Genomic DNA, 22,313 nt, shown 5'->3' with positions numbered 1-22,313 from the left:
AAAGAAAGCAATTCATAATTTTAAAAATAAGCTGTTGCTCAAAATATATAGAAAATTCAAATGGCGAGAGACAGTCTTTGGAAGTATGTGTGACTTAAAATGTCCCATGAGATATTACTGCAAATATTCTTAATTATTTTGGATGTCTGGGCAAGGAATCTAAAACTTTTAACAAACCTTGCCCATGTGTACTAAAATAACAGTTGTCTTTGCAATCAATCGTCCTTCAATGATGCTACAAAACCCATGCATTCGAATTAGTATTAATGGACCCCAAAAAATGTCCTACTGACACCTAATATCAACATCTTTCAACTTAACTCTTGCTCACTCGTTCCTCACTACCCTGCCTTTCACTCCAACTTTGCAGCCTTCCTGCAAACCTGCTGCCTTTCCTACTTGCACTATCTCCCTCTTGCGTCCCTCCCATTTGCTGCTCGTTGTCTTGCTCCTGGCTCACTGCATGAACTACTGCTGGGAGAGAGGTGGTGAAAAGGAGGCTGCAAGAGGGATGGTGAGTGAGGAGATCATGAAAGGAAGCAGCAAATAGGTTGCCGTTCTGACAAGTGCTGATATGGATTTGGGCTCAGAAGCTGATACGTGAACTTATGCATTAACTCCATCTTATTAAATTGGCTCTCATCTGTTAATTTCCTGTTGTCTACTATTTCTTTGATTCTGGGCTTGGTTAACAGTAATGATCACTTCACCATTAGGATGTATGCGGCTATAATAATTAGGTGCACAGCACTTGGTGGACTGTTGCATGGCCAGCAGGTTCAGGTTTGGAGACAACATTGATCCCAAATGAAAAACTTCAATTTTAGTGCACTGCATGTTTGATTATTTTAGGCTGTTTTGTAAATGTATTGTGCAGCTGAAGGCAAGCTGCTTTCTGAGATAAGAAATATGTTTCTGGCAGTGACCATGAGCTGTTGATATGTGGAATTCTGTGCTCTTAATTCAGTCTACTGCTTTTCATAGTTTAATTCCCATATGTGATCTTTCATTTTCTTGTACTTACCTCCCACTTCGTATTGTTAATATTGTTTAATTTAAAATTATTGGATCATTCTTTTAATGAATTATTTGGGAACTGAGATCTCATGGTTTCCAATGGAATCACCAAAGAAAAATAATTGTAGATTTAAAAGAAACTTAAATTTCATTTTTTAACATTATTTAGTCAGACTTTATTTATTTGTGTAATGAGACTTTTGGAATTGGAAAGCTTTTTTTATTGCGTCACCTTTTTTTATTGCGTCACCTTTTTTTCCTCCTTTGGCCTCTTAAGCTTTATTAGTAATTTTTTGCAAACATTTGTCTTTGTCTTCATTCATTACAGATTGACTTTGAAGTGTTATATCCTAATGACTAACCATTTTCTTCTGTTTCCCCCTGCAATTTATTGCTTTTACTCGCTTTGTACTTGTGCTATATCACTGAATACTTTTTACATTCTTTTCAATACATTCATGAATGTACAGATCCAATTTGAAATTCTTTTTTATTCTGTATTCATTTCAATATAGGGTATCCTCCCTTAATTTTAGGGAGACTATATTAAAAATTGGAGTCAGGTTCCATTCTCTAAGTTGAAATACACCTGCATTTTAAATGGTTAACTTAGTACATTGGTAAATGAAATAACTGTAGAGTAAATAGAACAAAAATATAACTTCTCCTTTGAGTACCTCCTGAAATGGATCCTCAGTCATTTTAATCTGGGGTATCACTGTAGGGTCTGCATTGAGGAGAACTTTACTCACTGGGTTCCAGGCCATTGCTGAGACCATTGCTTAGTCCTGGGCACATCATGGCTGCTGCCTGGTGGTGTCTTTTGAATGATGCCACCCTATCTTGTTTGCCAGAGCTGTCTCTGAGGTGGGCTCAGGTCGTTGCTTTGTGGAGCTTCTGAGTTGGCTGCAGGGTTCTGACCTTTCTCCCCCTCCTCCTGATTGGCAGGGTGTCAGACGTGGCTGGACACGTGGCATTACCTTTTATTTAGGCATCGGTAGAGCACATAATAAGGTTGCAAGTCTAAAAGCTGGGAGCAGCCTCCGGTTTGAGAACAGGAAAAGTCATTCCAAAATAATACCAGTCAGGACAAGTAATGTATTGCATTAAAAATGTTTTTATGAATCTCGTCGTGTTTAATAAGATTTCTAGTCCTAATAATTTTGTTACACTACAAGGGTCAACAGTAAACACTGATTCCATGCAAATTAGGCTGCATTTCTGTGTGAGAATTAGATACTGCAGCAACTTCTTTTATCAACACTGCAGGCATGTGTTCAACCACTCCAGTTGGTAGGGTAGATATTCAAACTTTAAACTCAGCTTTCATTTGCTTGGCATTTACCTGTAGTGCCTCTGTTTATCCCCAAAAATCAGAAGTAGCAGGTTCTTCTTTGTAAATCAGTTGCTACCAAAACAAAATTAGATCATTAAAACTTAATGCTCATTGGGGGATAAAACAAAAGTCATGGAAATGGTGTGAAAGCACTGAGAAATTGCAATTTTAATTCAGTTGGTTATGCTTTTTGAAACAGCATTTGCCACAGCTGATTGCCTAGATGTGATGTCTCACATGCCAGAATGTTCGCTGTGTGGGCAATGATATGCAGAATGTTTTACTTCACAGTTGAACATGAAAAGAACTGTCCCATCTCCTTTTATAGTGATCATATCCTTGCTTCCCAAAACATCTTGCAGCATAATGTAGACAGTTTAGCAACAGTGAAAGAGAATTCATGCTCCAGCCACACAACTAATATTGATGGGATTGGTAGTTCGAAATAAAAGTTTAGTTTCTTCTTTCTACTTTGAATACTGTTACACAACTGTTATTAGTTGATGAACTAAATTCTAAATTCAACCTCTGCTTTACCTCAGAACGCGATCAGTGTAGTGTAAGGTGATGGATCATTTAGATCTTTCCTCCCTTCCTTCCTCTGGGGAACTCATCAGTATTTCTTGGTAGGTGCAAGTGGGTACTGCAGATGCTGGAGATTAGAGTCAAGATTAGAGTGGTACTGGAAAAGCGCAGCAGATCAGACAGCATCCCAAGAACAGGAAAATCGACGTTTCGGGCAAAAACCCTTTTCCTGATGAAGGGCTTTTGCCCGAAACGTCGATTTTCCTGCTCCTGGGATGCTGCCTGACCTGCTGTGCTTTTCCAGCACTACTCTAACCCAGCATTTCTTGGTATTCTACCATGTTTACATAGCTGAGGACATGATCTTGCTGTTTGGTGGATCAGTGCAGATCCATTATACCTTGGTGCTATTCAGCTCCAAATTTCAGTTGCAAGGGCAATGTGGTTTCATAGGTTTATTTGATAAAATAAAATGTCAACAAAAATGTATCCTCCATGAAACCCATATTTTGACATAACATAGAATATGACGTATGATGCAAACAAAAATATTTAAATCGTAATTTAATCATTTTTCCATGTTGTCAAATACTGATCAGACTCAAACAAAAATCTTTGCCCAATTGAATTAAAGATAGTCATTGAAATGGTGATGATTTTGAATTTTGGATATTTTTAGTACTAAGTACAGTATTAATTACCAAAACGTTAAATGGGATATTTCAGACTTTGACCTGTTGTTTAATGGTATCTTGAAAAATCTCTTCTTTCCAAAATTTAAGGACCAAAGTAATGAGGAGAAGCACGCAAATGGACTTATAGTAAGTTTGTAAACTAGTATGATATGTTGTTGCTCTCTTCCTTTTCTTTTCTACTTGACCTTTACAAAATCAATTGACTCAAAATGCAGTTGAGTGGGGAAATCCTGTGTTTTCAGTGGTGCATATTTAACTACTGATCTACTGTGATTTACATTTTCCCTCTATCGATGGCTTCATTGCCTTTATATTTTCTCTAGCCTGGCATCTATGGTGAATGTTACATGTAAGACCATTACAAATCACAGGCATATTAATATTCTTTGTTGTGTAATTGACCACACGAAGACCACCCTGTACAGAAGATTGAAATAATGCCTTAAACTAAAATTGTTGAATGTTTCTACTTTCATTATATCCCAAATTTTTGGATTACAGTAATAACACAAGCTTTTATTTTGAGATTTACTGTTGAATTTCAGTATGACCTTAACCAGTTGCTGGACTGCAATTTACAGAGAAGCAGGAACTTGTGATTTGTAGGTAGATGCTGGGTTATAGAATTTTAAACTCTGAAATGGGTCTGATCTTTTGAAAATCAATCATGCAGATGGAATTTTTAGTTCTCTATTCAGCTCCTGGAATTTCTTCAGTGCTTGATATTTGCTTGGCATCCCTTCTCCTGATTGTGGGACTCGATGCTATTCAGCTTTTTTATTCTTCTCTTTAAAAGAAAATTCTGTCTGCTGGTATATTTTTGAATACCATGTCGTTTGAAAACTGTAATACATTTACATTTCAATAATACTCTTCTATGCTGTTTGATAAGTCTCATAAAATGTTGATGACTGATATACTATCATTTTAGTTCATTGTGTATCGGTTTTCATTTAATATCAGTATGAAATGCTAATTGAAATACGTGCTTTTTAAATATAATGAATACATGCTTTTTTTGTATAGTATGCCCTTAAACTTTAAATTGACTGTAAAAGAGTTAATTTAAAATGAACAGGAAATTATACTACCCAAGAAAAGCTGTGGTATTTGTGTTCTTCTAATATCCATTACATGGTAATACCCATTTATTTTTGCCATCCATTTTTTTTATGTTAATAGATTTTTGGCAATAAACTGTTTTGATACATGTTAAATATTTTTTTTTACATTATGCTGTAATCATGAGTAGTAGACTGCGATAATAGCACCACTCAAAATTAACATACCCAAATTAGGTATCATATTACAACTATATATAGTTTTGAGTTTGCTGTTTGGCTGTTGACTCATTAACATTGTAATTGAGTTCCAAACATAAACTGTGTTGTATCTCGCACGGTGGTTCAGTGGTTAACACTGCCTCACAGCGCAGGGACACAGGTTCAATTCCAGCCTCTGGCGACTGTATGGAGTTTGCACATTCTTCCCATGTCTGCGTGGGTTTCCTCCGGGTGCTCCGGTTTCCTCCCACAATCCAAAGATGGGTGAATTAACCATCCTAAATTGTCCATAGTTGTTCAGTGATATGTAGTTTGGGTGAATTAGTCAGGTGTAAATGTAGACTAATAGAGGAGGGGAATGGGGTCTGGGTGCATTAACACTTCAGAGAGTTGGTGTGGACCTGTTGGGCTGAAGGGCCTGTTTCCACACTGACGGGAGTCTATGAAAATGTTCAGGATTATTTTTCTAATCCTTTTAAATACATTTGAGTTTGTTGATGCTTTCGTTCATTTAGAATGAAATGTTGTTGAATGAAAATCTGCAAAAAAACTTGTATAATTTTGACAAGTTATACATGTTTACTGAGTAAGTCATGTATCAATTCTTTCATATTTGAAATCAGATTGATAGTAAATAACATTCTTCAAATACTGAGCACTCTAAACCAGCGGATATGTATTTACATGATATTCAAAATGATAACAGCTGATGTTTATTAACATCGAATTCCATTGATTGCTGTTGTGAAAATAGTAGCCGCATTGGAATACAGTTGCTTAAGGTTATCTTTCCTCTTCTGTTCATTAGTTTTTAAGTTTTTTTCCTCAGCTTTCTTTTCCTCAGGTCTAAGCCGATTTCCGTCTGGATCTGTTTCTGTGTTTCGCGTTCTTTCATTATTCCTGTAATGAGAGCATGGAGCTGTTTTAAAATCACACTTTTTCTAACCTTAGAGTACTATCAACCCGGTCGATGGGGTTTTTCAGTCTAATCCTCTGGAGTCAACAGTAATTAGCACTATGCCTACCCAAACTGTTTTACCACCAGGTATGTGATTATCTCCGCTAGTATATTACAGTGTATTGGCAGCAGTATTTTCGTCATATGAAAAAGAGATTTAAATGGCCCTATGATTACCATTGCAGTCTTTGGGATTTTAATAGCAAAAGTTGTTCTGTAGTTAAGCATTAATCTTAAAATTATGCAAACTTTATCCAACATTTGCAGTTGAGTCTGTCAGTCCTGTTTTGAAGCAAGCCAGTAGGTACATGTTATTTATTTGGTTGGTGGGGGAGGCGAAGATAGTGGAATCATGTATTATGTAATAATGTTTGCCCTGTTTGTTCATATTATCCAAATTTTATTTAAAAAAAAGGGAGGAAACAAATTTTAAAATATTTATACTTGCAGTGATTTGCTTTGTATACACTTGTGGAATGTGGCCATTACTAGTTAGACCAGTATTTATTAGCCACCCCTAGTTGCCCTTGAGAAGGTGATGATGTGTTGCCGCCTTGAGCTGCTGCAGTCCACGTACGGTAGTTTGATCCACAATTCCCTTGCAGAAGGAATTCCAATATTTTGACCCAGCGAGGTGAAGGATCGGTGATATGTTTCCAAGTCAGAATTGAGATTGGGCGTGGAGGGGAACTTGCAGGTTGTGGTGCTTCCATATATTTGCTGACTTGTCCTTTTAGATGGAAGTGATCGTGGGTTTGGAAAGTGCATCTTTGAATTTCTGCAGTGCATCTTAGTACACACTGCAACTATTGGGCGTCACTGGTGGAGAGAGTAGATGTTTGTGGATGTAGTGCCTATCAAAGGCTGCTTTGTCCTAGATGGTGTCAAGCTTCTTGGGTTGTTGGAGTTGCACCCATCCAGGCAAGTGAGGAATATTCCATCACATTCTTGACTTGTGCCTTGTAGCTAGTGGACAAGCTTTGGGGAGACAGGATAGAGTCATAGAGATGTACAGCATGGAAACAGACCCTTCGGTCCAACTTGTCCATGCCGACCAGATATCCCAACACAATCTAGTCCCACCTGCCAGCACCCGGCTCATATCCCTCCAAACCCTTCCTATTCATATACCCATCCAAATGCCTCTTAAATGTTGCAATTGTTCCAGCCTCCACCACATCTTCTGGCAGCTCATTCCATACATGTACCACCCTCTGCGTGAAAAGGTTGCCCCATATGTGAGTTACTTGCTGCAGTCTTCCTAATCTCTGACCTGTTGTGGTAGCCACTGTGTTTATGTGACCAGTGCATTGAGTTGTTGGTCAATGGTAACCCTAAGGATGTTGATAGTGGGGGATTCAGTGATGGTAACGCCATTGAATGTCAAGGGCAATGATTAGATTATCTTTTATTGGAGATGGGCATTTGTGTGATGTAAATGTTGCTTGCCAACCCAAGCCTGGATATTGTCCAGATCTTTTTGCGTTTGAACTTGGATTACTTCAATACCTCTGGTGTCACAAATGGTGCTGAACATTGTGCAATCATTAGTGAAGATCCTGACTTTTGACCTTCTGATAGAGGGAAGGTCATCAATGAAGCAGTTGAAGATGGTGGGGCCTAGGTCACCACCCTGAAGAACTTCTGCAGAGATGTCCTAGAGCTGACTAATTTCCAACTATAATCGTCTTCTATGTGTCAGGTGTGATTCCAGCCTGTGGAGAGTTTGCACCCTCATTTCCACTGATTCTAATTTTGCGAGGGCTCCTTAAATGTTCAGTCGAATGTGGCCTTGATGCCAAGTGCTGTCACTCTCACCACACTTCTGGAATTCTGCTCTTTTGTTCATGTTTTAACCACAGCTGTAATGAGGTCACTGAGCAGGGTGCTGCTTGATAGCACTATTGGATAACACTTTCCATTACTTTACTGATGAAAGTAGAGTCAGTAATTGGCTGGGTTGGATTTGTCCTGACCTGTACAGGACATAGCAGGGCGACCTTCCACATTGTCGGGTCGATGCCAGTGTTGTAACTGTACTGAAAGAGCTTGGGTAGGGGAACAGCAAGTTCTGGAGTGCAAATCTTCAGTACTCTTGTCAGAATGTTGTCAGGGCCCGTAGCCTTTGTCCAGCACTTCCAACTGTTTCTTGTTATTATGTCAAGTGAATCGAATTGGCTGAAGACCAACATCTAAGAAGCAAGTGGAGGCCGAGATGGATCATCCATTTGGCACTTCTGTCTGAAAATTGCTGTGAATGCTTCAGCCTTATCTTTTTCATTTATGGGCTCTTCCATCATTGAGGATGGGGATATTTGTGAAGATGCCTTCTCCTGTGAGTTGTTTAATTGTCCAGCACGATTCAAGACTGGATGTGTCAGGACCGCTGAGCTTAGATCCATTGATTAGCTCTATCTATCATTTGCTGCTTATGCTGTTTGGCATAAAGAAGTCCTGTTTAGTCGCTTCACCAGGTTGATACCTCATTTGTAGGTATGGCCGATGCCACTCTTGGCGTGCCGTCTTGTACTCTTTTTTTGATTCAGGGTTGATCTCCCGACTTGATGGTAATGAATGAGTTGGGGAGATGCTGGCCCATGAGATTCCAGATTTTGCAGGAATACAATTCTGCTGTTGATCACCCACAGTGCTTCATGGATGCCCAGTCTTGAGTTTTTAGATCTGATCATTTTCTGTACAATTTAGCATGGTTATAGTGTCACACAATACGATGGAGAAAATTTTGAATGTGAAGGCAGGACTTCGTCTCCACAAGGATTATGCAGAGGTTACTCTTACTGATACTGTCACGGACAGATGCATCTGCAGCTGAGAGATTGGTAAGGATGAAGTCAAGTATATTTTTCCCTTGTGTTGGTTCCCTCAACACCTGTCCCAGATGCAGTCTAGATGCTATGTCCTTTAGGACCCAGCCAGTTCCATCAGTCATGCTGCTATAGTGCTACTTTTGGTGGTGGACATTGAAATCCCTTACCCAGAGTATATTTTGTTTTTTGTCACCCTTAGTGCTTGCTTCCAAATGTTGCTTAATACTGAGGATGTCAGATTCCTATTTATTGACTTGAGCTTTACCTTTAACGTAATAAATTCCAAAAAAAAAGTTTGTTCCCAAACTCTGAGACCGAGAACTTTGCTTCCCTCTCTGCACTGGATCCTCGACTTCCTGACCTACAGACTGTAAAGATAGGCGACAACACCTCCTCCATCGTAATCCTCAACACTGGTACCCTGCAAGTACTCAACACCTTACTATGCTCTTTATAGACTCTCAACTGTGGCCAAATTCAGCTCCAACTCCATTTACACATTTGCTGATGATGCCACCATAGTGTGTTGGATGTCAAACAATCAATGAGACTGAGTGCAGGAAAGGAATAGACAGTATAGTGGCATGGTGAAAAGACAATAATCTCTCTCTCCGTATCAGCAAAATGATGGTCATTGGGGTGGAGGACATGTCCTTGTCTGTATCAGTGGTGCTGAGGTGGAGGTGATTGAGAGCTTCAATATTGCCAATGATCCATCCTTGTCCACCCACATCTATGCTACAGTCAAGAAAGCACCAATGCCTCAACTTTCTCAGAGGACTAAGGAAGGAAAAAGTACAATTCAGGCCTCCCTCCTATCGAAAGGGTATTGTGAAACTTTAAAGGGTTCAGAAAAGATTTAAAAGAATGTTGCCAGAGTTGGAGGATTTGAGCTATGGGGAGAGGTTGAATAGGCTGGGGCTGTTTTCCTGGAACGTCAGAGGCTGAGGGGTGACCTTATAGAGGTTTATAAAATCTTGAGGGGCATGGATAGGATAAATAGACAAAGTCTCTTTCGTGGGCTGGGGAGTTCAGAACTAGAGGACATAGGTTTAGGGTGAGAGGGGCAAGATATAAAAGGAGCCTAAGGGGCAACTTTTTCATGTAGAGAGTGGTAAGTGTATGGAATGAGCTGCGAGAGGAAGTGGTAGAGGCTGGTACAATTAGAACATTTAAAAAACATCTGGATTGGTATGTGAATAGGAAGGGTTGGATGGATATGGGCTGGGTACAGGCAAATGGGACTAGATTAGGTTGGGATAACAGGTCGGCATGGACAAGTTGGACAGAAGGGTCTGTTTCTGTGCTGTACAGCTTTATAACTGTGACAGGCTGTTTCTGCTGTTGTCTTTTCTAGTGCCGAGATTGATGCTGGGTGATCCATCTGGTTTCATTTCTTTTTTGAGTCTTCGTAGCAATTAATACAATTGAGTGCCTTGCTAGGCCATTTCAGAGGGAGGCTGAGAGTCAATCACATTGCTGTGCTATGTGAAGTCACATGTAGGCCAGATAAGGTGAGGATAGCAGATTTCCTTCCCTGAAGGACTTTCCTGAGCAAGGTGGATCTTTTTTGACAATGTTTCTTGATCATCAGTAGCTACTTAATTCCAGATTGTTTAATTAAATTTACATGCCATCATTTGCCATGGTGGGATTTGAACCTGAGTACCCAGAACATTACCTGAGTTCCTGGATTAATAGTGCAGTGATAATACCAGTAGGTCATCACCTATGCCATGAAAAGGAAATTTGTATTTGCTGACAGTAATTGATGATAGTAATTAAAATTTTAGTACTAAGTGGCATATTTTTAATCACTCTTTGAAGATGTTATTACCATTTTGAAAAATTGTTAAATTTATCCTGGATTCTGAGTCACACTTGAGCATCCTTCAATACTTCACCCTGGTCATGTCCTTGTGACAAATTTTGGCAGTTGCAGATCAGGTTAATTATGATCTTCTATCCTGAAATTTAAAGTCACCTTTCACATGAATGTACTAAATGTCTGAAGATGATATTTTATATTGTTATTAATTAGATGGGGGAGGATTGAGGATGAGGGAAATCTAGGTTTGCAAATTGGTGCATTGCTGGGCATCTGTTTTGAAAATCATATCCAGACTAGGTCAGGAAGGGACAGAATATACAAGCATTAAAAAGTGGCAAATAGGGACAAAAGATAAATTGGCAAATTTAATAGTCTTTACTTGAAAGTGTATAGTATTCAGAATAAATTAAATTAATTAATGGCTCAAATTGAAGTTTATGGTTATAATCTTATAGCGGTGCCATGGGGATCAAAGCTGGGAACTGAACGTTAGTTCAAACATGGGCAAGGAAATCTCGTCCTGATTATCACACACCACCCGCTCTTGGCTACTGAATTAGTACTCCTCCATGTTGAACACAACTTAGAGGAAACATTGAGGTTGGCAAGGATGCAGAATTCACTGTGGGTGGGTAGCTGGCCAAGTCCTAAAGGACTTAGCTGCTATATGAGTCCACAGTTGGTGATGACGGAATCAACAAGATGGAACCTGCATGCTTGACCTCATCCTTGCCAGCCTGCTGCAGGTAAACCTGTTAATGACATTATTGATTAGAGTGACTGCCGCAAAATCCTTGTGGAGACGATGTTCCACCTTCACGTTGAGAATATCTTGCATCACGTTGTGTGGCACTACTGCTGTGCTAAGTGGGAAACACTGAATAGATTTGGCAACTTTAAATATGAGCATTTATCAAGCACTGTGGCTCATCAGATGCAGCAGAATCGAACTCCAGCACGTCATGACCTGACAAATTTCCACTCTGCTATTACTATCAACCTTGGCCAATGCCAGCACATCCACATTAGTGTTATTGGGGTTGGTGGAAATGTAGATTTGAAGCCACAATCCAATTGGCCATCATCTCATTAAATAGCCTACTCCTGTTAATAATTTGCATACTGTACTCTGTATTTGTATGACAATTGATGCCTGAGGCTGACACTGAGAGTATAATGGGGGCAGATTCAGTTGTGAAATTCTGGAGGGAACTGGATAATTTGCTGAAGAGTAACCTTTGCCACTCGAGTAGAAAAGGGGAGAGATTGAAAATAGCTGGAAGGTCGATTTAAAATGGGTGGCTTGTTTATTTAACCATGCAGATATGGTGTGCTGAATGTCTTATTCCTGTGCCATTCTGAGAGGAGGTTAGGCCGGAAGTTCTGCAATGAGTAACTCACTCCTCGCTCCCCAAAGTCTGGTCACCGATTTCAAAGCTCAGTTCAGGAGAACAATGGAATATTCTCCCCACTTGCTTGGATGATTGCAGCTTCAACAACCCCTGAAGAAGCTTGACACCATCCAGAAAAAAGCAGCCATCCTATCCATCACCTCTGCCATGAGAACATAGGCAGTAGTGTGTATCATCTGCAAGCTGCATCAAGTCACAAAGTCTCCTTTGATAGTACTTTCCAAACCTCCAACATCTGCTGCCTAATAGGTCAGAGGCACAGAACAAAATCAGCTACTCCTTCCCCACTAAGCTACACACTATCTGACTGAAGTTAAGGGGCTAAAAGTAACAGTAAACAAAATTGAAGTAAAGATACAGATGCAAGATCCTTTATCCGAAAAGCTCTGAACCAGCTATTTTTCAGAATTTGGAATATGTCGGTTTTTACAACAGGTGATGGTTGTATTAATGGTTGCAAGTTTATTTGTTTAATGGTGAAATTGTAAAAGTCCTTACCGGAGGAGCAGACTTCTAAGTAAGAGCGTTGCTCACCAAACAGCCTTGTTAATGAGAAAAAATCCTCAAAAAAACCTTTTGGATGTTCAGATAAAGGATTTTCTACGTGTATTGATGAGAATCTCTGCACACCCAATTCAACCGAATGATAAAAATGATAACTTCAAGAAATTCCAAAATTTTAAACAAGAAAGAAATCCTGAAAGAAAAATTTCTCAATTGTAATAATTAATTTTCAGTGGCAAAGAGTGATAAGCATTTATCATGTAATTAAAAGTAATTTGCTCAAACAATTTGTTACCTTTGGGTTGCAAGTTTATTTGTATTTACTGAACAAAGTATTGTCTGCATTGCTATTTCAATTGAATGAAGAAATTGATAGTTATTATTAGAAGAGATCCTGTTTTGTTTTTAAGTTGAAATGTTGTGTTACATTTTAAAATAAAGTAAACAGGATGTGTTGTAAATGTATTAATACAGTGTATACTATTTGAAAACTGGACTCATCACAAAAGTACATGCTGCACTTTCTTCTGAATCTATTCCAACCATTCTACAAGATATTTTTTATTGTTTAGGAGGACTTTGTAATGCAGTGTTTTGATGGTGTTTTTTTTATACAGAGCCTGCTCAGTTATGCAAAGCAGAGCAGCGTCCATCAACATTGGCTGTGGGATCTGCTGTTAATGCAATGGGTAACCATCAGACACCAACCCCCAACAGTACAGGTTAAATGAATTTTCTTTTATAAATGTACGCTTAAATTAATATGCCATGATGTGTATATATAGAAGTTTAATGGGATCAGTTTGTTGAGAGCAATTAACAGAATTTAATGTGTCAGATGAAATTTTACTTGTGTGTCTTATGTATGACATTTTAAAAGGAGTTGCAGGTTATTCATATGAGAAAATCTTAATACCCAAGCTTGGAGGAAATACTCAGTGATAGGATGAAAGTTTTGTTGCACAGTTAAAGAACCTCCCTCTTGATCTGTACAGAACATTGAGGAATCAAAGTTGCACAGCCTTTATTGTGATTCTAGAAGTAGCCCTAAGGAATTGCATAATGACAAGTGTGAGAATGAGCCATTACAATGCTTTGTTTATTGAGACTCAAGTGACGAAACCAGGATTACATTATTGCATTTTCATACTTGGTATTACATAGCTAGAAAAATAAAACAATACAAATTCAGTAGTCTACATTTAACCGTTGTGTATTCATTTTATGCTTTAGAACATAGAACAGTACAGCACAGGAACAGACCCTCCACCCCACCATGTCTGCACTGACCATGATGCAATTCTAAACTAATCCTATCTACTTGCACATGTATCCTTCTATTTCCTTCCTGATGATGTGTCTATCATGCCTCTTAAATGCTGCTATTGTGTATGCTTCTACCACCTCCCCAGGCAACATGTTCCAAGTACTTACTACCATCTATGTAATAATAATTTGCTTTGTACAACTTTGAACTTGCCCCTTCTCATCTTAAATCTATGATTCCTAGTATTTAACAATTCCACCCTGGGCAAAAGACTCCCAACTATCTGTCCTATCCATGCCCTCCATAATTTTATATACTTCTATCAGGTCATCCTTCAACATGTGACACTGGCGAAAACAATTCAAAGCTTGTTTAACTTCTCCTTTATAGCTATTTTATTCCAATTCAGGCATTATCCAATTAAAAAATCTCTTATGCACCCATTCCACAGCCTCTACATCCTTCTCAGAGTGTAGCAACCAGAACTTCATACAATACTCCAAATGTGGCCTAATTAAAGTTGTATGTAGTTGCAACATGACCTGCCAACTTTTGTACTCAATGCTCAACCAATGAAGGCAGCATGGCATTGCCGCCTTTTCTGCCTTATGTACTTATCTTGCCACTTTCAGGGAGCTACGGGCTTACAATCCTATATATCAATGCTTCTAAGGGTCCTGCCATTTAGTCTACACTTGGCTCTTGTACTTGAACTTCCTAAATATATCTCCTCACACTTGTCCAGATTGAACTCCATCTGCCATTTCTCCACGCAACTTTCCAACTGATCTTGTTGTATCCTTGGACAATATTCCGCGCTATTCACAGGTCCAACAATTTTGTGTCATTTGCCAACTTAATCATACCACCTGCATTTTCGTCTGAAACATATATATAAATTACAAACGATAGGGATCTCAGCATTGATCCTTTTGGAGCACCATTGGTCACAGATCTCCTGTTAGAAAAACACCCCTCCACAATTACCCTCCGTCTTCTACGACCAAGCTAAGTTTGTATCCAATTGACCAACTAACTGAATCTCATGTGACTTAATCTTCAGGACCATCCGACCGTGAGGAAGCTTATCACATGCTTTAGTAAAGTCCATGTAGCTACATCCACTGCCCTACACTCAATCTTATCTTCACCACTTCCTCAAAAGCTCAGTCAAATTTGTGAGACAAGACCTCCCCCATGCACAAGGGTGTGCTGACTGTGCTGAGTAGGTCAGTCAGTTTTTCTCCAAATGTGAACAATTCTAGTCCCCGTGAACTTTCTCCAAAGATTTCCCTACTGCTGATGTAAAAGTCACCAGTCTATAATTTCCAGAATTATCTCTGTTGCCCTTGAAGAAAGGAACAACATTGGCTATTCTTCACTGTTCTGAGACCTGAGACCTTGTCTGTGGCTAAAGACTGTACAAAAATGTGTCAAAGCTCCAGCAATCTCCTCTCTTACCATCTAAGATAGATCCCGTTAGTTCTGGGGACTTATCTACCTTACTGATTTTCATGATTCAGCATCACCTTTTAGTTAATATTGACAAGCATTAGAATATCAACATACCCCTTCCTAATCTTACCATCGTCCATGTTCTTTTCCTTGGCGAGTAATTATGAGAAGTACTCGTTAAAGACCTCACCCACTTTCTCTAATTCCATGCATAAATTACATTCTTTGTCCTTGAGTGGACTGACCCTTTCCATTGTTTTCTTCTTGCTCCAATAATAGTATAAATGTCTTGAGATTCTCCTTTAATCCTACTTAACCAAGATAATTTCCTGGTCTCTCTCAGTCCTCTTTATTCGTTGTTTATATTTCTTCCTGCTTCCTTTATATTCCTCAAGGATCTTGTCTGATTTCAGTTTCATAAACCTGACAAATGCTTCTGTTTTCTTTTAACTAAACTTTAAATATCTCTTGTCAGCCTGGGTTTCTGAATCTTGCTATCTTTATCTTTCATCCTCCAAGGAACATGCTGGTTCTGAATGCTGATCAACTGTCCTTTTAAAAGACTCCCATACGTCAGCTGTGGATGTTCCCTCAAACAACTGCTCCCAATCTAATTTCTCCAGTTCTTGCCTAATACTGTTGTAATTAGACTTTCCCCAATTTAGCACCTTCACTCGAAGGCCAGTCTTATCCGTAATGGATGAACCCTTTGAGATGTCCTTTCTTAGTGCAGCTGTGACGTTCTCCTTAACCGGCAATGCAACTCACCCAACTCTTTTACATCCCTCTCTATCCTGTCTGGAACATTGAAACCCTGGAACATTGAACTACCAGTTCTGCCCTTCTCTCAATCAATTTTCTGTAATGGCTACAGCATCATAGTTCCACTTAAACGTTTATAGTACAGCCTGTACTCCTATTTTTGACACAAATCAAGTGAGAAGGCCTTATTGTCAGTTTGATAATCCCATGACTGAAGCACATCATATTTGTAAAGCTTACTTTAACTCTTGTTTTTAAGTAGCCATCTTTAGCTTAGAGATAGCAATTGAAATGTTACAATTTCTTTTCATATGTTGGCAGCCAATTCTACCAACCTTTTCCAATTATCTTGTTGTCTTGCCTGAAATGAAGGAGCTAAATATTCATGAAAACAGTAAGTGCTGGCAAATCTGTGCTGTTCTGACATTATTTGTAGAGAAACAGATTTGACATTTGAAGTTCAACATGATCCTGTGCTGAAGCAGAGTGATATTGGACTCTGTTAACTGTTTCTCTTCCCACAGATTTTGCCAGACTTGCTAAGTTTCTCCAGTACTTTCTGCTTTTATTTCAGATTTCCAGCATCTGCAGTTATTTGCTTTTAGCTAAGTATTCATGTTTGTTTCATTATTCAAAAAAAATGTTTGAAATGATAATCAACATCAAATTGTTCACCTGAGCACTGATGCCAAGATGTTAGTCACATCATTACTTGGAAGTCAAACTTCGTAAAATGTGAAGTATTAAAAATGTAAATTGAGGAAAATAAGTCCTTTTATTGGAAATTTATGCAACCAAGGAGTATACTTGATTTTATGAGCTGTATTGTGAAATAGTTTAATTATTCGGTTCTTCTCCATTAGAAGAATGGTTATCTGTTTGCATTCCAGATTGCCCGTTTTTTTAAAGAGGCTGTCATTTAATTACAGTTAGTCAATAGACACTGTTAAGCTGGAAGTGCACGTTTTGTGGGGCAGTGGTAGTGGCTCCACCTCCAGTTCGACTTAAGTTCCACCTGCTTCAGAGGCCTGAACAGTTTTATTGGAATAATTTGTTATACAGCATTTCTAAATGATTGATTATTTGCTTACCATTATGGTTAGAAAAAGAATATTTGGCTAGGTTCCTTGTTTCTGATTCGATTACACCATCATGTGGTCATTGGCTAAGATTGGGATGGAGCTCTTCTGCGATACTGCTTGGATAAATAGTCCTGTGTCCTGAATGAAAGACTGATATTCTGTTATTTGCAAGAAGATCATATCGTAAGATCTTATTCCATTCAGTGGGAAACCTCATTTAAAGGTTAGCTCTGGAGTACAATTGGAAATGTTTTGTCAGAACAGCATTTTTGTGCTGCCTCTGTTTACCCACCAGTGTACAAATTAACAATAATTAGATGTATGAAGCCACAGGGTTAGCATTCACAATGTTACATTTGATAAATTGATGAGTATTTCAGCTGAGTTCATCTTGACAGTGAATCAAAATTGCTTACTAGCTAAAACTGGTGTTGTTACAAAGTATTAGAGGAAGTAAAATGTATGTTGCAAAGCAGCTAGATTATTTGATAATTTATTTAACAATATATATCTTTTGGTTAAAAAGTCTGTTTGTATGTGACAGTATATTCATTATCTTAAGACAATACAAAATAAAGTTACTTTCAAAAGCGATACTGTCTTCTGTGGAGGTCTGTTTCGCTATCTTCTTTGTACTACAAAAAAATTCATCAATAGAAATAACTAAGGTGTGATTATGTGTTTCTGTGAATTAGGAAGTGGACAGTCAGCACCAAGCAGCAGCCTCACTTCACCCAGCCATGTAAATCTGTCTCCTAATACAGTCCCAGATTTTTCGTATTCCAGTAGTGAGGATGAATTCTATGATGCTGATGAGTTCTACCAGAGTAATTCTTCTCCAAAGCGTTGCATAGAGTGAGTACTTTATAATAATTGTGACTATTACTTATTTATATATTGACGTAACCTATAATAATGGAAATGTAATTTTCATTTAGTGTGTTGCTTACATTGCAAGGTATAAAATATATTGAGAAATCTACTGCAAAGTTATTCTCAAGCCTATTGCTTTCCTTTGCAGAAAATTTGACTGAATTTTACTACCTTATTGAAATAAGGTATGCTATTTTGAGATTTGGTAATGCACATTGTTGACATACAAAGTAGAAGAATTCAGATGCTACATTTTTCTTGGTCAATATGATTTTGCAGTATGTGATGCCAAAACAATTTTGAGCCTCATTATTGGCATTTCCCAGTTTGTTTAATTCTTTAGAAGCCTACTGCTGGAAACGTTTCTATCCTGACGGTGAGTGGGTGCTTCACTCACTGAGCTGTGGTCCTCAAGTTGTTTTTTAAGAGGCAATATGACAAGGGGCAAAAGACCAGCTACAACAAAATCAGTGATTATCTTGTATTTGGGTTAGTTAATTTTCTCTTGATCGATGCCTTTCCATTTCACGCCAATATCCTGTACTACCAGCCTGTCTTGAAAGCAGCAATATTGTGAACTTACCTTCCTTGCATTTGACATGACTATTGTACAATAATTGGCCATAATTAGAACCAAACGGCAGGATGCATCCTCAAAAAAAAGGAAAAGTTGCAACTGACAGTTTTACATTTTCTGAGCATTTACTCTTGATATTCCAACCATCTCGGCTACTCAAAGCTTGGAGTGCAAGATGGTTTTGTTTTAATGTGTGAATTTTAATTTTCCTGTATCTCTCAATATTTTCATAGCTACTGATTCAGTCTAAGATTGATACCTTAAGATCCCACGTTGCTCTTTTGCTGTACAAACATCCAAAATAGCAGCCAGAAGTAGACCATTCCAAACATTGAATTTGTTCTACTATTCCGTAAAACCATAAGTGACCTATTGTGGTTTGAACTCCACATTTCCATTTACCCCGATAACCCTTGACTTTTCTGTTTAAAAAGAATTTATCCACACCTGTTTTAAAAATATTCACTGACCCTGTCTCCAATAGTCCCTCAGGTAGAAAGTTCCAAAGTTGCACAACAGTAAGAGCAAAAAATTCTCCTCATCTCTGACCTGAAAGTGCAAACACAAATTTTAAAATAGTGCTCCTTTTTCTGGACTCATTTGCAGGAAGAAACATCCTTCCAATATCAACCTTGTTAAGACTTTTCAGGATCTTCAACACTCAAGCAAATCACCCTAACTTTTCTAAATCCCAGAGGAAATAAGCCCAACCTATCCTCATAAGAGAACCCACTCATTTCCAAGTATCAATCCAGTAAACTTTCCCTGAACTGCTTTCAATATATTTACATCCTTCCTGAAATAAGGAGACCAAAACCAAATGTGTGTTTGCGATGTGGTCTCACCAGTGTCCTGTATATCTGAAACATAATATCCTTCCTTTCATATTCATTTCCTCTGGAGGTAAAAGACCTCTCATTAGACTTCTTGATTATGTGCTATAACTGCACAGTAATCTGTGACTCATAGAAGACAACACTTGAATCCCTGTGCACCTCAGAATTCTGCAGCCGTTCTCTGTTTAACTAATATTCTTCTATTCTGATCTACTTTACATTTTCCCACATTATCAATATAATGTATTAGTATATTGATGGCATTTTGTCAAGCGAACATCTAGCTTATTTTTCTTTAAAATCTAAAGAGCAAGCTGGAAACTTGACCCTTTCTTGGTTCCAGCTCTAGCTATTAACTTTTCCTGTGATCTGAGTGAATGATTTCTTTTTAGATATTAAGAAATACTTAAAAATAGTATCACTTAGTACCTTTGTCAGCTTGAACCTTAAATGAGTTTCATTGACTTATGACCTCCACTTTGGCTTATTGATTAAGATTTTCTATGACTTCACTTTGAATTGTTTTCCTGCATTCTTGTCACAATTTATTTCCTGAGCTTCCTTCAGTATCTTATAAGATATGTGAATCATGTGATTCTGTATTAAACGTTGCAGTTCTCCAGAATAACAAGTTTCAGAATTAATAGGGAAAGAGCCCTATTAGAAACTCTGCTGAGTAACCATTCAGAATTAATCAGGAAACTTGCAGTAAAAAACCGTTGTGCAACTTGTAATCATAATATGATTGAATTTAATGTTGTGCTTGAATTTTAAATGTGACCCAAACCTCAATGGGATAAGACATTATTCAACAATCGTAAACTGAACAGTAAACAGTGAATAGTAAACTTAGGGTTAAACAGTAGCAAATATTCAAGAAATATCTGGTGCAATACATAACTAGTGCATACCATTCAATGACAAAGGTTCAGTGATTGTAGTTAAGTACCTATGGTCAACAAATGAGGTAAGAGACAATATCAAAGACTAGGCTTACACAAATGCAAGGAGAAATGAGGACTGCAGATGCTGGAGATCAGAGTTGAGAGTGTGGTGCTGAAAAAGCACAACAGGTCAGGCAGCATCTGAGGAGCAGGAGAATCAATGTTTTGTGCATAAGCCCTTCATCAGGAATGAGGTTTGGGTCAGAGCTGAGAGATAAATGGGAGAGGGGTGGGATTTGGGGGAAAGTAGCTCTGAAAGTGATAGGTGTATGAAGGTGAGGGAAAAGGTGTTAGGTCGGGGGGGAGTGCCGGACAGGTCCGGAGGGTGGTGCTGAGTTGAGGCTTGGGACTGGGATAATGCGGGGGAGGGGAAATTAGCAACATTTATCCCGTGTGGTTGCAGGATTTCAAGGCGGAATGTGGTCTGCCGCCAGTGAAGTCATCAGCCGAGTACCTAACCGAAACATTGCACTCGTCGCTCATGACACCACTTCCGTCCCTGTTAACACAGCCATAAGCACCACTTCAGCCCTCTTCATGAGCGTCACTTCCGTTGGTGACATCACCACTGACCCTATAACCACGCCTACTCAAGCAACTGTTAAGCACTCAATCAACTCCAACCTCATTGTCCATGAATCCCGCACTGCCCGATTCTACCTCTTTCTCAAGATTCACAAACCTGACGGCCCCAGTTTCGACCCATTGTCTCAGCCTGCGACTGTCCCACTGAACTTATCTCCTCCCACCTTGACACTGTCCTGTCCCCGTAGTCCAGGAACTCCCCATCTACAATTGTGACACCACCTATGCCCTTCGCCCCCAATGCCTCATCTTCACCATGGACATCCAGGCTTGTACGCATCAATCCACCATGACGAAGGTTTCCAAGCCCTCCGTTTCTTCCTATCATGCCGTTCCAACCAGTAGCCTTCCACTGACATCCTCATCCGCCTGTCTGACTTGGTCCTCACTGTCAACAACTTCTCCTTCCAATCCTCCCACTTCCGCACCCACATGGGACCCAGCTATGCCTGTCTGTTTGTTAGATATGTGGAACAGTCCATCTTCCTCAGTTACACTGGCACCACCACCCACCTGTTCCTCCTCTACGACCATGACTCTTATCGGCACCACCACGTACTCCCACGAGGAGGTTGAAAAGTTCATCAACTTTAACAACACCTTCCACCCCGACCTCAAATTCACCTGGACCATCTCTGACACCTCCCTCCCCTTCCTGGACCTCTCCATCACCGTCTGGCGATCGACTAACCACAAACATTTACTACAAGCCCACTGACTCCCACAGGTACCTAGACGACACCTCCTCCCACCCTACCTCTTGTAAAAATGCCATTCCTTATTCCCAATTCCTCCACCTCCTCCACATTTGTTCCCAGGATGATCAATTCCACCTCAAAGTCCCAGATGGCCACCACCTTCCACAATCGCAACTTCCTTCCCACGTGGTTGACGATGCCCTCCAGCACATCTCCTCTACTTCATGCACCACCAACCTTGAACCCTACCCCTCCCAACAGAACGAGGACATAATCCTCCCCTCTCCCCGCCCCCCCCCCCCCCCCCCCCCCCCCCCCCCCCCCCCCCCGTCGTCACCTTCCACCTTGCAGACCTCCGCCGCATACAACGTATCATCCTCCTCCACTTCCGCCACCTCCAAACAGACCCCAAAGATATATTCCCCCCCCCCCCCCCCCCCCCCCCCCCCCTCCTATCAGTGTTCTGAAAAGACCATTCCCTCTGTGACTCCCTTGCCAGGTCCACACCCCACTCCTGGCACCTTTCCCTGCCATCACAGGAAATGCAAAACCTGCACCCACTCCCCTCATTTCTGTCCAAGCCCCCAAGGGATCCTTCCACATCCTGGTGTGGTCCCGTCTACATCGGGGAGACAGAATGCCTTCTTGCGGGTCGTTTGAGGACGTGTCTGGGACACCCACGCCCACCAACTCCACCGCCCCATGGTTGAACACTTCAACGCCCCCTCCCACTCTGTCAAGGACATGCAGGTCCTGGGCCTCTTCCACCGCCAAACGGTTACCACCCGACGCCTGGAGGAGGAATGCCTCATTTTCCACCTTGGGACTCTGCAACCACTTGGGAT

At 39.8% G+C, this 22,313-nt stretch overlaps 1 protein-coding gene across 3 annotated transcripts in view; it reads left to right on the top strand.

Moving 5' to 3' along the window:
- osbpl9 (oxysterol binding protein-like 9) overlaps nucleotides 1-22,313 on the top strand; it is a 291,494-nt gene that overhangs the window by 168,242 nt on the left and 100,939 nt on the right. For 2 of the 3 annotated variants that reach the window (XM_087990605.1, XM_043699206.2), the window contains 4 exons: nucleotides 3,661-3,699; nucleotides 5,808-5,901; nucleotides 13,007-13,111; nucleotides 17,651-17,810. In XM_087990605.1, the coding sequence (XP_087846731.1) occupies nucleotides 3,661-3,699; nucleotides 5,808-5,901; nucleotides 13,007-13,111; nucleotides 17,651-17,810 (398 nt within the window). The remainder of the gene's footprint in view (nucleotides 1-3,660; nucleotides 3,700-5,807; nucleotides 5,902-13,006; nucleotides 13,112-17,650; nucleotides 17,811-22,313) is intronic. The other variant, XM_087990606.1, reaches the window with a different exon arrangement.

The sequence above is a fragment of the Chiloscyllium plagiosum genome, unplaced genomic scaffold (genome assembly GCF_037043375.1).
Source record: "Chiloscyllium plagiosum isolate Xiang-an unplaced genomic scaffold, Cpla_swu_hap1 HiC_scaffold_9, whole genome shotgun sequence".
Taxonomy (NCBI): Eukaryota; Metazoa; Chordata; class Chondrichthyes; order Orectolobiformes; family Hemiscylliidae; genus Chiloscyllium; species Chiloscyllium plagiosum.
Note: the sequence above shows the minus strand (reverse complement) of the source record. Positions and strands in the feature narration are given on the sequence as shown.